The sequence below is a fragment of the Bactrocera latifrons genome, unplaced genomic scaffold (assembly GCF_001853355.1).
Source record: "Bactrocera latifrons isolate USDA-ARS-PBARC rearing strain unplaced genomic scaffold, ASM185335v1 scaffold_41, whole genome shotgun sequence".
Taxonomy (NCBI): domain Eukaryota; kingdom Metazoa; phylum Arthropoda; class Insecta; order Diptera; family Tephritidae; genus Bactrocera; species Bactrocera latifrons.
This window is the reverse complement of record NW_017537057.1, coordinates 1,375,279-1,392,148: the sequence shown is the minus strand read 5'-3', so window position 1 is coordinate 1,392,148 and position 16,870 is coordinate 1,375,279. Positions and strand designations below refer to the sequence as shown.

The window sequence follows — 16,870 nt, the reverse complement described above, 5'->3', positions numbered from 1 at the left end:
GAATATCGCATTCGATGGAACGATGAGCTGTATCAGATATACGACGCCATGGGCATAGTTCAATGAATTGAAAGCCAGCGTCATTAAGCCATTAGTTCATGTCGTCCGAATGGATAAAAACATTCCAGCTGTGAAAGTATTCGACGCATTACGCGCCGGGGGAAGCAGAGGAAGAGGAAGACATGCACTCCATTGGAAGGAGCAGGTGTTAACTCGGCTATAACCGCATAAGTGGTGTCTACGCCAGTAAAGAAGAAGAAGAATAATTTCGAAGGTTTAAGGACTAATTTGGAATAATTCATAAAAAATAAATAATCCAACCTTAAATGAACTTTCTAAAAGCAATACGAATTTTATATTTACAACAATTTACTGATAAGATAAAAGATATTCCAGATAAATTGTCAACAAAAAATATATTATAGATATTTTATTAATTTCAAATAGAACCATAAATTAATTATACCTCAATTATACTACATGTAAGAGGAAATATATCGTGAACATTGTTGGTGCGCTTAAGCAAACGGTTGCACGTGATCTGCTGAGAGCATTATCACTTGATAGAGCATACCAGGCGAATCATCCACAGTTTGAGCGCCACTGCGTTAATTCGTTTTATTTGCTTTGATCGCATTTCTGGTTTAACCAAGTGTTAATTTGTTTTGTCCGTCGCTGTGATGGAAATCATTGAACATTTATAAATGCAAACATATGCACATACAATTTGTGGAGAGCCTTAAGTACACACATAAGTACAACAAATACACATTTATGCCTATATGTACATATGTATGTAAATGCCAATGGGGGCAGTACGTCGGCGTAATTGAATTTATAAATATAATTTAAACATTTTGCATACGGGCAACAAAATCAGATCGCGTGATAAAAATTGTGGTACTCTGATGACACTTTGATATTTACTTATTTTTAACGAGAGCAATCTGTTTTATTGAAATTTTGCTGACATATCTCCAAATAAGGGGAAATTGTATGCCTTTAATTTAACAAATTTAACCTTAAGCCTTGTTTATATTGAGCCCCATAAATTTTCATTTATTTTTTCAACAAAATTTTATTATGAAATATGACCTGCTGAGTTGAATGTATTAAAACACCATTTATTGATATTTTTTCGCGAGATTTCGATTACCCAGTTTTCTTTTTTCTTTTTAGTATTTTAATGCTTTTCTTTCATTCATTGCAGAGCGTTCTCCAACAAACAGCCAATCCGCTACCCATAGCCATCGCCGATCTGCCGCCATCGCCCACAACACTCGCGCCTTCACCCAATAACTTTCTACTCGCCAGTTCGAATCAAATTTGCACCGTCTGCAAGAAGAACTTCGAAGTGGACGACAGTTCAAACCCGCGCATGGGACAACTTGCGCCAGAGAATAGCAACTCAGTCGAATCGAATAGCAGTGATGCAACTAACGCCGGTAACACCACTGTAACCTGTGCACTGGCCAATAATGCCAACAATGGCATCAACAATCAGCCGGTGGAGATCGCCTTGGATGCGGCTGCCGCCCAAACGGCCAACGAGGCGGCGGCCGCCGCACTCACAAGCAACGGGTTCAAGGCGAAGCTGCTGCCAATGGCAACGCACCAGCAGACGCCAGTGCTCAAGAAACAGGGTGTCTCCGGTGAGAGTTGTGAGACGTCAATGCAGCAATCGTTCAACATACCAATACCGAAATTCGAGAAGGACTTCAGGTGCGTAAAAATATATAAAATACAAATTTTTTTTTAACCCGCATATGCCTTTGCAGTTCCAAGCAACTCATCAAGGATGCCATTATGGATAATGATTTCCTCAAGAATATCGACGCATCGCAAGTGCGCGAACTGGTGGAATCCATGTATCCGCTCTCAATCGCCAAAGGCGAGTTTGTGGTGCGCGAGGGTGAAGTGGGCGCTCATCTCTATGTGTCGGCCGAAGGTGAATTTGAGGTGGTCAAAGGTGGCGTTGTACTGAGCATTATGGGTCCTGGCAAAGCTTTCGGCGAACTTGCCATTCTCTATAATTGCACGCGCACGGCGTCCATACGCGTCTTATCGGACGCACGCGTCTGGGTACTCGATCGACGGGTCTTCCAACAGATCATGATGCGTACCGGCATACAACGCATTGAAAATAGCGTGAATTTCCTGAAGTCCGTGCCGCTTCTAAAGAATCTCAGCATGGAGGTGTTGGCACAAATCGCAGATGTGCTGGAAGTGGTGAGTTTCCGTAGTATAAAAATATGCACTGGACTTCTGGAATAGCGGATATCGAAGGATCTCTAAGATAATCTAGTATGTTTGTGAAAGTAACGAGAATTGAAATCATTTTGTTACTGGACTTTAGTACAGTGTGTTAGAAGCTTCATCCTCTTTCAAATTATTCCTTTAACTACTGAGCTTTCCGAAGCTCACCAGCTTTGGACCAGCTTTATGGCGACTTTTATCGATTGCATGAAACATTCTATTTGGAGGATTCCACTTTGTAGCAAATTCACATTATCCTCTAGACTGCTTTGAAATCCTAGACATTACTGAAAGAAAATTGGTTTGATTTCTTCAGTTCGACTTGTGATAGTGTCCTTTTAATTAAATTTTATTAACAAAAAATATTTTGTGTGTGTTTAAATTCCGAATTTATATTAAATGTTGGCAATTTTTAAGGTCCAGGGTTAAATTATAATACTAAAATCTAACCAAAAAGATAAGCTATTGTTTCGGAACAAGCGAAGAGTCTATTCAGTCCCCGCCGAAATCATCCACTCATTTGCAATGCATAAGAAACATGTTTTCATAAAAACTAAGTATTATCAAATCCGTATAATGACTTACCTAAGATACAGCAGCAGAACTGAGTTCTCACACAAGAAGAGACGCAGTAAACAAAAGAAGGAGTATGTTTCGAAGAAGCTTGAGCTACTATGGCGTTCTAATAAAAGAATACGCAATAGTGATGTAATTTAAATTTTTTCAAAAGTATATGCAAAATGTCTGTGATATTACATTTCATTTCTATTAGAAATGCATTGTTCTTAAAATTGGAAGTTTATATGAACTACTCTCTTTCAACAGGAATTCTATCCAGCCGGTACTTACATAATACGTCAAGGCGCCAGCGGTGACACTTTCTTCCTCATCTCTCAAGGTAGCGTTAAGGTTACACAAAAACTAACGCCCACCTCGGAGGAGAAGGAGATCCGTACGCTGGAACGAGGCGACTACTTTGGTGAGCAGGCTCTCATCAATGAGGATAAACGTACAGCGAATATTATCGCTATGGCGCCGGGCGTTGAATGTCTGACGTTGGATCGTGATTCATTCACACAACTGATTGGTGATTTGTGTGAGTTGAAGGAGAAGAACTATGGCGATGAGAATCGTGTGCTGGCCATGAAGTATGCTGAGAAGACGAAGGAGATTTTCGGCGCTAATGTTAAGCAAGGTAAGGCCAGTTATGATTTCACTTTACAGAGAGTTAGGGGATTTATGTTCAAGCAAAAATTCTACATGACAGTTCGTTGTTCAAAGTGTTGATCATAAGCTTTTGCAAACTTGGTCTAACTCAAGTGTTCAAAAAATTAATATCATATTCTGGAGATACTCAACTCTGAAAACATTTATTAAATTTTGGTTGATCTCAGGCATATTAGCAATAACTTTGAGACAGCAATGGAATCCACAAGTTATTCTAAACAGTTTTCAAGTTTTAGACCTCTTTAAAGTTTTGGACTTAAGTAAGCAGTTTTCACACATGAAACCAATATTTTTACAGTCTTACGGAGTAATTATAGCTACTTTTAAATCCAGTAATATGTCCAACATTGCAAAATTGAGCTTGGGTCTAGATTTTCGCTTAAAATAAAACGAGCAAACTACAACATGAGATAGCTGAAGGTTTTAACAGTATCTCATATCAATAATTTACATTTTGTTTAGAAACTAAAAAATTTTTTCTTTTATTTTCAACCACTTACAGAGTTCCCTGAGATGAAGCTCACCGATTTAGAGGTTGTCGCCACACTCGGCATTGGCGGTTTCGGCCGCGTTGAACTTGTCAAAGCGTACCGCGAGAATAGGGTTGACACATTCGCACTCAAATGCCTAAAGAAGAAGCATATTGTCGATACCAAACAGGAAGAGCATGTCTTTAGCGAACGCACCATTATGTTAACGTGCGATTCACCATTCATTTGTCGTCTCTATCGCACATTCCGTGATGAGAAGTATGTGTATATGCTGCTCGAAGCTTGCATGGGTGGCGAAATTTGGACGATGTTGCGTGATCGTGGCTCTTTCGATGACAACGCGACACAGTTCATTATCGGCTGCGTTTTGCAGGCATTCGAGTATTTGCATGCGCGTGGTATTATCTACAGAGATCTCAAGCCAGAGAATCTAATGCTGGACGAGAGAGGTTATGTGAAGTTGGTAAGTGTGCTTGTTAATTAAACATAAGAAAAAATAAAATTAACAAAAATGTTGTCACAGGTGGACTTCGGTTTTGCGAAATATATTGGCAACAGCAGCAAGACCTGGACATTCTGCGGCACACCAGAGTACGTGGCGCCCGAAATTATTCTAAACAAGGGACACGATCGTGCGGTCGACTATTGGGCTTTGGGTATACTCATACATGAGTTGCTCAATGGCACGTAAGTTTCCCGATACGATTTGGTTAATGCAGAGATATTTAATGTTTTCTCATTCTACTTTTTGATACAGGCCTCCCTTCACCGCCACAGATCCCATGAAAACGTATAATATTATACTGAAAGGTATTGATATGATCGCCTTCCCTAAGCACATGTCCAGATCGGCTGTCCAGCTGATTAAGAAGCTATGCCGTGATGTACCAGCTGAGCGTTTGGGTTACCAAAAAGGAGGCATACAGAATATCAAAAAGCACAAGTGAGTATGCATCTCAAAAACAAACCAAAAACTACTAAAATCGGCAGCTTAACAGCTTAAGAAAAGAGACTGTTTGAAATAAAAGATATAATTTTAGTACATTCCGTTATCTTTACTGATTATTTCTTCTCTATTTAGATGGTTCCTCGGCTTCGATTGGGACGGTCTTGAGCAGCAACTGCTTATACCGCCATTCGTGCGCCCTATCGCGCATCCAACGGACACGACATACTTTGATAAATTCCCCTGTGATCCCGAGGAACCGCTAGACGAGTTCTCCGGCTGGGATGCGGATTTCTAAAGCACATCAAACGTTTTTGCAACAGCAAAGAGTGCCTTTCAGCAGTGGAGCTTCTTGTTTGCTCAAGTTATTCGCATTGGTCACATGCTTTTCGTGAAATGTCTCACGATGACCTTCTCTTCAAAGCATTTCTTATCAAATTCGGCTTAAAGGAGACCAACAGCGACTTCGTATAAAATATTTTCCATTGTATTAGTAGCAGTAAGCACTTTGCACGGCTAACTTGCATCCATGTATTTTCTAACTGTGAACTTTCATACATACGTACATGGCTGAAAGCATAGTAATAAAGCAAAAGCTATACATATATAGTACACATACATGCATATGTGTGTGTCTAAAATATGAAAATTAAAAATAAACTTTCTTTAGCTTTAACCACTAGCACTACAATAAAAATATTTGCTCAAGTATTTTATATGAGAAATTGCAATGAAATTGTGTGCCTTGTTTTATAAGTAAACGAAATACAATTAATAGCATAGTCTCTAAATTTTATCCACATTCTTCGCAAAATTTGTTAAATATCATATTTGTCTATACATATTAAAACATAATAAATGTGAGTGTTTGTTAAGAGCGATCTCAGCATAGAAAGATTAATGGCTGCTGCTTGAAACGCAAACAAGTTTTTAGCTTAAAAAATAACTTTTGTAATGGATTAGATTTTTAGTTTTAAAAGCTTAGTTTAAGCATCTTAGCATACTAAAGGCATTAGGCAAATACATATATATATAATGTAGAATAAAAAACAAGCGTTTTTACTGGGTCAGTGTTGAGAAAAACGCCCGGCACTTACATCTTTATTGATAAACTTCCAGAAAGGTCGAGCCATATGTAGAGTAGAATTATATCTCAGTCCTTGAAAAACGGGAGTGGTCGAGAGAAATTTCTTATGTTGATCAACCCTTTAGAAACATGTGCGAATATTGCATACAGAACAGTTTCCAATTTCATAATTATTTGGGAGAATATCTTCTCTTATACTACTTTTTCAATACATATAATTTTGCTCTTTGAGTCAACTAGCCAGACCCCATTCTTATATATTACATATATAGATAGTTGATATTTTCAAGACAGTGCATTCCACATTTTTTCTGCGGCTCCATTCATTATGGATGCAAACACCAGTCTTCCAAATACCTTAATCTCACTTAAAACGCAAACTTCTTACTAATCTCAAAAGTGTGTGGTTGTCTGATTGGTACTTACATCTAACAGTCAACAAGTTAGCAGATAAATAGTTTGAAATTTGAAGAATATACTACAATACGTGTTATATTGTACCCCCTCCCGTTACCACAACACCGTTCATATCATTCCATTCTTAGTAAAGCTCCTCCGTTAATGATTGCAGTGTGTTCTTCACCGGATTAATTTACAAAATTGCCTGACTCCCTTTTCTTGCAATTGAGAGACAATCTAAGAGTATATGCGCAGTGCACACCACAGCCTACAGCAACCTGTATAAAATCCCCAAGCCTTTTTTCTGAGAAAAGCGATTAGTGTCTTTAACCGCTTTGCATCCAATTCGCCGGTGCAAGCGGAAGCACTTGTTGACAAAGGCGTTTTTACTGACATTTTCTCCTAGCTCCTATCGTAAGGTTTGGGGGCCCAAAACAAGGAACAGTTCCGGTTTTTCGGAGTGGTTGTCGCAACTTCTTTCGACAGGAGATCGGCTTCAACGGACGAGATTGCTTGAAGTGCCGCTAAACTATCACTGAGAATTACAATTAGAATTTATCACGTCTTTCCTTAGACTAATCTCGAAAGATCTCAGCATAGATCATGCTTTGAAATCTGATATAAACACTGAATGTTGTATATGGTCCCACTATACCAACCCCAATTCCAACTGCCGTTTTCGAGCCGTCATTGCATTGTTCTCCTACGCAGATACTCCTCAAGGATGAAACCCTCGTATTCAGTGAGACTATGAAATCCCATTACACAGTAAATGAGAGATCTACAAAGACACTCTGTTTTCGAACGCTTATTAGCCTGTTCTGTTTTCTGTTATGTCTTTGCTGTCATCTCTACAAAGATGTGGGACGGAGTGAGGTCCGAATACCCACAAGGCACCAGTGGTTCATATGTTTGTCGGTCTCTGGACTTTCATCAGCTGTTTTTCAACAATTGTGACTGAAAGTCTTGACAGTTATAATGTTGCTCAATATATCACCATTGGTCTGACGATCATGGCCTACATCCAACAGCCTTGGTGGCCCGGCCCCTACTAACATTTTTGTACATATCTCGAAAACTACTATAGCTATGTCAACCAAACTGTATAGAGTCGTTTCCTTTAGGCATTTCCATATACAGTTCAAAAATGGAAGAAATCGGATAATAACCACGCCCACCTCACATACAAAGGTTATGTTGAAAATCCTTACAAGTGCGTTAACCTACTAACAAAAAACGTCAGAAACACTAAATTTTACGGAAGAAATGTCAGAAGGAAGCTGCATCCAGGCTTTTCTTAAAAATTGAAAATGKGCGTGGCGTCGCCCAYTTATGGACCAAAAACCATATCTCAGGAAGTACTCDACCGATTTCAATGAAATTCGGTATRTAATATTTTYTTAAYACCSTGATGACATGTACCAAATATGGGTGAAATCGGTTCACAACCACGCCTGAAATCTCGATTATCACTTTATCATGCGAGAGTATAAAATGTTCGRTGACACCCGAACTTAGCCCTTCCTTACTTGTTTATGGTCAGTTTTTATGGCGACTACACATATGCTACAGTGGTCGATTTTAACAATGTCCTCAAAGACTGTAACGTTCCCCTTGTCTCAAAAGTTAAGAGACTAGTTCGATTACGATTTAAGATATATAGTAAAAATAATATAGAAATAAAATATTAACCTTTCACGATGACTGCGCTTGTTTAATAACAGGAACTTTATTTCCATTTAATAATAAATGTACGTATCTGCATGGGATTCAAAACAATACTGAATTTGCTCGTCGAGTCCTTCTTCTTCGCTGAAAGTGGCGTGTGTGAGGATTTGTAATACTCAGGTTTGCGAACCTTTGAACCTTCGGGCTGGAATTTGAAGCGACTCATTTCACTCAAACTTAAACTACCATCCAATGTGGTCTCACGTATCTCCTCGCCGCCCAGTTGATCGAAAATCGGGCGCAAATTAAATGTTACCGAAGCAGACTCAGTTTTGTCCATGATATGCTCCAAACGTAGCAGACGCTCTTTTGTGCCGAACGGTTCCAAAGTTAGTAAATGTACATTTTGCGCCACATCGAAAGCAGAAACTTTGGGCACCTTCACATTGCTAGCTCTTGAAGCACTGCTGAAGAATTTCCAGAAGGGTAAATGTAGCTGTTGCTGCTCGACGCGCTCGTAGCGTGATGGTGCGTCCTTTACTTTACCCAACACAAGATACACTTTGCCGCGTGCCACCAGACCTTGACCGAAAGCAGTCTCATTCAAAGCCTCACCTACGCCAAATGCATCATCACGCAACAGTCGACGATGCAACATCAACTCAAGTGCACCATCTTTCAAACTACTGCCACCCTGCGCACGGTCATTGAGCAAGGCAATACGTTTCGTTGCGTCCTCAATGGCAATGCGTGCTGTCACTGGATAATAATTACCCGAAACAGCTTCAGTCATATTGGGCTTAAAGTATTCACGTTTGTTACGTTCACGACGCAGCATTTCACGACCATTGGAGTCGGTGTAGAAGACACCATTCGATTTGATGCTGCTGTTGAAGCGTGTGATCACCTCCTTGCCGATGTTGTCATTAATCGGTATCGGGCCGACGAGCCATTCGAACTCGACACGATTCACGCCTTCGTAAATACGAATCACCTGCGACACCCATTGATTGAAGCGTTGATGTACCTCCTTAACTTGTGCACCCTCATAAATGCTGAAGCTGGCGGTATTACCAATTAATATTTCAGAGCCATTGGGTCGGAAAATATAAGCACCGGAAGAACGATTCTTGAACTCGGCATTATTGCCAGCTGCGCCATTGTAGTAGTAGAAGTCTTGACGTATTTTCTCGGTGACACCATTCATTTCAACCTGATTGAGATGTCCTGTGCCGTCGAAGGTTAACTTAACAAGCTAAAGAAACATACGGGAAAGATTGTTAATTTGAAAGTTGGTTCCACATTGTGAAATTGGAAATCGGATGCAATGAAAAGAGACTGTTTTCTACTAATTTCACTCCGTTCTCAGCCATACTTACCGAATTCTTAACAACGATCTCTGCTCTTGATTGAATATCCGATGGTCTAACTCTTAATTTAGCTTCCAAAATACTTTCATCTTCCCACCCATTTAGTTTCACTCCTGCCTGTTCGTCCGCACTTCGTCGATTAATTCTCTTCTTAATATAGTAGCTACGCAATTTCTCTACATAAGCCGAGAAAACGAGTTCGTGAGTGGCATGCTTAGGACGGAAACTGAGAGACTGTACTTCCCTGGGCACAGGTAGTAAATCAGATTGAACCACACGACCTTGATGATAATATATATAAATATTGCAAGTTCGTTACTATTTAGCAACCCAAATGACTTACCAGTATCGTCGGTCACTATGTAAGCCTCATTCTTCACCGGCACACGGACATATTGTGTTGAGGGTCGCGCAAGTGGGTTGAACAATGTGACCACCACTTGATTTGCGCCATCCTTGGTGAAGTCGCAAACACTGATATTCAGTTGCAAACAGCTGACGAATTCACCACTTGTGAGGTTGGTTAGTTTCTGCAATGCCGAACGAGCGTTCGTATGCGCCGACTCAATAGCAGCAGTCAGCAGACGATCGTAGTCTTGAGCTACATGTTGTTTCTCAGTGCCAGTGATGGCATCATGATGCTGCATTACGCCCATGGCATGACGAAGCTGATTCAAATTGTCATCCACACTGTTTCCAGTGAGGTTCGCGAGCGTGGTGAGTTGTTTAGTCACCTGTAGGAAGTGATTGCCATCACGTTCGAAACGTTTTTGCGTGGGACGTGAGCTATAATAACCGGTCCAGTAGCTATGCCAATCAGTGGAGTAGGGAAAGAAGTCTTGCGTTTTATTGGGCCAAGTTAGTGGCTCCTGATGTATGGCTTTTAGATAACAAGCGGGTGTGGAGTAAAATAGATTCACCTTCGAACCAACGGACTGACGCTCATTAGCATATCTGTAAAAATGGAAAACCTCTATTATTAAGGAGAGTTCAAGGGAGGCAGGCATGTTTCAGTTTACTTTATCAACTTGTCCATATTCTTGAAATTAATCGCCGCATTCTGATAATTGAAGTCATCACCCATGGGAATAAGTACATGTGAAGAACGATAGCGCGCTGTAACATTTTGTATGTACTCAATGAATGTGTTCACCTACAATTTTTACATCGTTAAGAACGTACTCATTTAAAAGATTCGTTATCTGGTATTACCCTTTCTAGTACATTGTTGTCATAGCTATTGCCATCAATTATGGGCTCATCGGAACAGAGTGTGTCGAAGCAAAAGCTTGGCGGCGCGGAATAATGATTATACAACAGGCCCGTAAAAAGTTCGGATCTTTCAGCCAGATCAGCGCTAGCCTTCCAGATCATCTCAGCTGTCATATTGTTCATACGCTCCTTCTTATCGAGCCAGTCCATGCGTGCAAAGAATTGTCCATCAAAACCCATTTGAGCGAATAGTGATGCCATTTCACGCGAGTGACCGAAAGGATCGATTTGCCAGCCGACATGCGGACGTCCGCAAGTACCGAAAAGTTCCTGAAGTACTCTGTAAGCGATAATAAAAATTGCTGCATATAAATATATTTTGAACACTATCAACGTGTGGGCTTACTTTAAGCCAATGGTGAACTGATCCACCACCGACTGATAATGCACCGCCGCCTCATCGTTCATTGACCACGCGCCGCCGGCAAACTCCAAGCGTCCACCATTTACCAGTGTCTTTACCTTCGACTTTATATCGGCACTCTGTTCGTTGTACCATTTAAAGAAGAACGCAGATTCGACATAAATAAAGCTGTAGAAAAATAATTAAAATCTGTTGGAGGAAAATAGTTGTTGATTTTTACCGCCGATTAGCATCCTTCAACAGTTCCTGCACCACATTGTCGAGAATGTATTGCACGCCCGCTCGTTGTATGCCGTTACGTGATCCATAGTAGTACTGATCAACAGTTTTCAACCAGCCTACATCATCATGGGAGTGTGGTACCAAATGGACATTGATCATGTTTATCTTTCCCGCCGGACAGTTCTGTGAATAGTTAAAGAGTTTTCTTGACATTAATACGACTTTAACATTGGTTCAGGCAAGAAAACTCATATATGTATGTATATACCCATGATATATGTATATGATTCATGACAGCAGAGAAAACTATTTCGTAACCAACTGATAGTGAAGTATAGTGAAGTCAAATCTTAGACCTTCCTATTAGTCATAGTAACAAGGGCATTATATGATGCTTAGTAAGTTCCCGTTTCTACTCAAGATCACAGATTTTTGAAATCCCATAGAATTTAACTTAAATACAGTCACCAACATTGCGTTCCCTTCCAGAGAAGTGTCGAAAAGAGGTGATGTGGAGAAGGGCGCAGTTATAAACAGTATCCATATCCATATGAATGGGTAGAAATTAGGTAATCGAGTGGGAGGTAGTGTCTTTTCAGCCAAACTAAATAGCAGAATCTTCTTTCGTCTACCAGACCATTACAGTGTCTTCCAAGCGGAGATCGCATCAATTTAATAAAGTCTTTCTGTTCTGAGTGCGCTCGCTAGATATATATTTATATATATAAATAGTGATGCCATTTCACGTGAATGACCGAAAGCATCGATTTGCGAGTCAACATGAGGACGTTCGCAAATGCCGAAAAGTTCCTGAAGTAATCTGTAAGCGATACGGCTTTGAAATCACTCTTAGGCTTTTGTCAAAGTTAGTTAAATAATGCCATGATATCTTAGTAGATCTAACATTCTACTAATTTTATTTTATTTTTATTTTTTTTTTTTTCTTTGCACAGATAATACCTTTCCAACTGATGAACACCATCTGAAGCATAGGCTGGTTCAGAGAGTAAGTAATAGAGTGTGGGGACTTAGTCCCGATACTATAAGAATGAAACTCGTAACGTAAAGGCCTTTCACTACCTATGTATCTACCTAAATCGGTGCTAGCAAATAATATCTGTCAGACTTACAAGTTGATATTGTAAAAGAGCAATTATTTATATCGATTTTCTTATTTGAACGCCAGATCCATTGAAAGACTCTTTTTGACTCCGAACTAACTTAAAGACCCTAATCTGATCTATAGTACTTTAGTCTAAAGTTAGAACCATTCATAGCAGTCCTAGCATCGTAAGCTACATAGACCGTAAACCGCAACAAAGCATGACTCATAACAAAGAGTGGTGTTTTGGACTGAGTATTTTAGAGTAAAATAGTGTTAAATTTCGACATCGATACCGCCATCAGCTTAATTGATTTGCTCCCAGTCTGCTACTTAAGCAATAAATTAAATTTTAATATCGCGATCATTGATTATATTTGTTGACATGCTTAGTCTTTCCGCAGATAAGCTTTTCGTAGAATTTTATTCACAAAACATATCTAAGAAAAAAGGCACAATAATAACTCCATACACTTACCTAAAGAAGACTGCACAATCAGTAATTTTTTTAATATCAATATTATGGCACTTTAAAATCCCCTTAAAAACAATTAAAATTTATTAGCCGATAAGATATTCTCGCATATTTCACCGGTATAATACTACAAAAGTAGTTGAGTTAAAAAGCAATAAAATCTGACAGGTGGCTAGCTGTTTCGATTTGAACACTTGAGATAATGGTGCAAACGAAGCATTTAGTCTTCCAAATTATGCAAATCTGTTAAGATACTTAAGGTTTCCCATGAATTGAAGCCATCACCAGTGAGTGGCAGATATTCTTCATAAACATTGTATTACTTGGCTTGCTGGGTTCAACAAAATTAAATAGAGAGTATCGAAGTTACTGCGTCTGTTTACAAAATTGTTTTTATGGAAATATATTTACTTTTTCTTGCATACACACAGCAGTGATTCTAAGAAGAGCTTCTCTATCACAATATCTCAAGCCTCTCTCTCATTTCTTCTAACTCAAAATATATGCAAACAACAAAGAGTCAACAACTCACCGCATAACCGCATGCAGCGTGGACCGACTGCTCTCGCAAGACCACAGCCAACACCACAAAAATTGTGGCTAAACCACAAGACAATCGCATTTCACTTGCGTAAATTACCACTTTTTACGCACAATAACAATTTATAACTTTATTTTAATACACTGAATCGCCGAACTTACGACACCAAAACACTCAGAATTACTGCCGTACACTGTCGCTCGGCATCAGCCCGAGAAACCTTTTTATACACAATGTGATCTTAAATAAAAGCTAAAAGCAATTTGCCATATCACTAAAGTCCAATAGAAGTAAGATAGGCATGAAATTAATTGATAAGAAATCAAATAAGTAATTCTCGAGTGAATTGATCAGCGACTCATTTCAATTGAGTGTAGTGTGAGAAGAGACGAGCCAATAAGTATTCGAGCTTCTTATTTACGTAGGAGTTTACAGCTCTGAGCGTAAATTGAATGAAAATGTTGCTACGTTTGAGTGTTTAGCAAACTTATATTTTTCGCTTATATCCCTTGAGGGAGAAGTAATGAGCTCACATAGAAGACGATTGATTACAGAAACGAAATTTTGAACCTGAGTGTGCTACCTTTTCTTAGAAATATTGTGATTTTTCTAAACCTCCATCAGCTAAGCAATAAATTATAAACAAAATAATGATAAGAAAAACAAATTTGTGATTTATTTAATATGATATAAAATTATTTATAATAGTTTTTGGTTTGAATATTTGCCATGAGGTTTTGGGGCATTCTAAACCAGGAGAAAGAAAATTCTATATTTGTAAAAGGGTGATAACAATTTTTGAACAATTTGGCAATATCATTGTGATAAATAAATATTTGTTAATCAATCACAAATGAGTATACTCTAGAGACCCACGGTGCATACCCCCTTAAACGCCAGACAACAATGCAGTGTGAAGCATACTTACAACTAGCACTTTGAGATTGCAAATAGATCAGATGGCAACCAAATATTTGTTATCAACATCGCAAGTGTATTACTTTTTCTAAACAATGTAATTTATAAATACATATGTCTATTATTATCATTAAAAAAAAAAAAATAATCGGTTGTCAAATATCCCTTCCGCCTTTTTGTATTTCGACCTATGTATTAAACGCTGAAGTACTCGTATCTGGCAATAGTATACATTTTTGAAAGGTCTTAACATAACCTACAAAATGACCCTATGCATGATTTGTTTCGATATTGCCTTCAACAGTTACAGACGTGTAAACATGGAGTTCACTAACGCGAAATTCGCGCTATTTTAAAGTTTTCCTTCGTTAAAAGCAAATAAGCTAAAGGGACGTTCCGAGAGATAAATGGTGTTTTGGGGGATCTATCACTTCGAATTGCGGTGGAATGGTTTCGACAATTCAGAGCGGGTCAAAAAGACAGCATGGATAAGCCGGCGGAAGACCTGTGACGACGAATACCGATTAAATCATCATCGAGTTAGATCGGCATGTGGCATCTCGTGACATCGCTCAGAAGATGAAAGTTAGTCACAAAACCATTTTAAACCATCTGAAGAAGGCAGGATACACAAAAAAGCTTGATGTTTGGGTACCGCATGATTTCAAGCAAAAAAACTTCTGGACCAAATCAACACCTGCGATATGCTGCTAAAACGGAGCGAACTCGACCCATTATTGTAGCGGATGGTGACTGGCGACGAAAAATGGATCACATATCTTCCCAAAGAGTGGCCAAGCCGGGATTGACGGCCAGAAAGGTTTTGCTGTGTGTTTGGTGGGATTGAAAGGAAATCATCCACTATGAGCTGCTCTCATATGGCCAGACGCTTAATTCTATCATCTACTGCAAACAACTGGAACGATTGGCCAACAGGAACGGTGTAGTGTTCAACCAAGACAACGCCAGACCACACACTTCGTTGATGACTCGTTAGAAACAAAGGGAGCTCGGATGGGAGGTTTTATTGCATCCACCATATAGTCCGGACATAGCGCCAAGTGATTACCACCTGTTCCTGTCCATGGCGTACGCCATTGTTGGTGTAAAGTTAAACTCAAAAGAGGCTTGTGAAAAGTGTCTGTCCGAGTTATAATGAAGTTGCCGTCAAGATGGAAATAGATAGATATTTCAACTAAATCCGATTACAGTAACACTTTTTATAAATTATTGAATAAAGAGCAAAAAAGGGGAACGGAGATATTTGACTACCTAACATATCTCAAATCAATCCGAAATAGTTGAGTAATGCTGAGAGCAATGAGTCAAACTGCTTCATAAAAATCCGACAAACGTAAAAGCCACGAATAAAGAGTGAATGAGAATTTAAACTTTTTTCACCAAAATTTCAAAGGGAGAATCTCAGTAAAACACTACCATGTACATTCTTTCGATTTTTAAGTGCTCTAAATACATGAGAAATTACGACCGACTGCTTAGAATATTAATGACTGACCAAATGAATGGTGCTGAGTGGCTACTCGTCCATTAATGTGCGAGTGCAATTAAAGACTATTAGGAAGCTCAGTCAAACATAATTATGTATATGTATATTCTGAATGAAAAAAGTTTAAAAAAATTAAAATATGTATATTCATTATTTCATTGTTTATAAACAACCATAGTTTGTCGCAAAACGAGCCAAGACGATTTCCAAATGTGTGTAGTTTTCATAACAACTATCCGATGTCAGCAGAAATTATTTTTATTTCCACAAAAAACAAACAATATTAAATGTGTACAAACATTTACAGACACAATATGATGACCGCAAATTATTGCAAGTAAGGACGTACAGGTTTTTTGTTGGAACCTCGATTTATAACATTTTTATGCCGCAATAGAGCTCTTTTCTTTTCAAATCGCTACTTGAACTTATTACTTAACGAACCATGATAAGTAAACATTAATTCAATATTTTTACAATTGATGGCAGAAAGTGCTGCTGTTAAGGTGGTAATAGACGTACAGCTACAAAGTGCAACCTCTTTCAGGGAGAAGGTCACTCACTCCGACAGCAAAGCGGCAGTACTGAGTTTGCTAACTCAAGATAGTCAAGGAGTATCTTTCCACAATGTATATAGCTTAAAACTACTTCATCTTCAGAGCCGTTTAGGTATCTGATCATAGCAGAATCACTGGCAAATGCAAAGCCGATGAGCTAGCGAGAAAGGTTACCTTTGTCCCATTTACATCGAAAAGGATCTATTGAGCTACTTGACCTTAGAAAATTTTAATCGTAGTGAGTCTTACTGGACACTGTCCAATAGACATTCATGCGGAAGACTAAAAATCTCATTAGAGGCATGTTTTCAAAGTTGTATGGAGCAGACTAAAGTGAAAACATCTAGGCATTTATCCATTATTCACCATTTGCATAATTAATGTCGGCAGTCTTAATTTCGGGGAACCGTAAGACTTAGCTGAAACTGACTTCAACGGTACATACGTTTATAACCCAAATCAGAACAT

General features: G+C 38.9%; 2 protein-coding genes across 2 annotated transcripts in view; one reads left to right on the top strand and one right to left on the bottom strand.

Moving 5' to 3' along the window:
• The window catches only part of LOC108972627 (cGMP-dependent protein kinase, isozyme 1), a 45,840-nt gene extending 40,300 nt beyond the window's left edge, over nucleotides 1–5,540 (top strand). The window contains exons 4-10 of the mRNA XM_018939285.1: nucleotides 1,211–1,722; nucleotides 1,779–2,229; nucleotides 3,082–3,451; nucleotides 3,986–4,437; nucleotides 4,498–4,661; nucleotides 4,732–4,917; nucleotides 5,056–5,540. Coding sequence (XP_018794830.1) covers nucleotides 1,211–1,722; nucleotides 1,779–2,229; nucleotides 3,082–3,451; nucleotides 3,986–4,437; nucleotides 4,498–4,661; nucleotides 4,732–4,917; nucleotides 5,056–5,218 — 2,298 coding nt within the window. The 3' untranslated portion in view covers nucleotides 5,219–5,540. The remainder of the gene's footprint in view (nucleotides 1–1,210; nucleotides 1,723–1,778; nucleotides 2,230–3,081; nucleotides 3,452–3,985; nucleotides 4,438–4,497; nucleotides 4,662–4,731; nucleotides 4,918–5,055) is intronic.
• A 2,559-nt stretch (nucleotides 5,541–8,099) lies between these two features.
• LOC108972610 (lysosomal alpha-mannosidase) lies at nucleotides 8,100–13,626 on the bottom strand. Its single transcript, XM_018939258.1, has 8 exons — nucleotides 13,412–13,626; nucleotides 11,301–11,485; nucleotides 11,063–11,248; nucleotides 10,657–10,996; nucleotides 10,464–10,597; nucleotides 9,788–10,398; nucleotides 9,454–9,725; nucleotides 8,100–9,329 (listed from the first exon to the last, which is right to left on the bottom strand). Exons 1-8 carry the CDS (start codon nucleotides 13,499–13,501, stop codon nucleotides 8,136–8,138), a joined length of 3,012 nt encoding a protein of 1,003 aa, XP_018794803.1. The 5' UTR covers nucleotides 13,502–13,626; the 3' UTR covers nucleotides 8,100–8,135.
• Nucleotides 13,627–16,870: the final 3,244 nt, after the last annotated feature.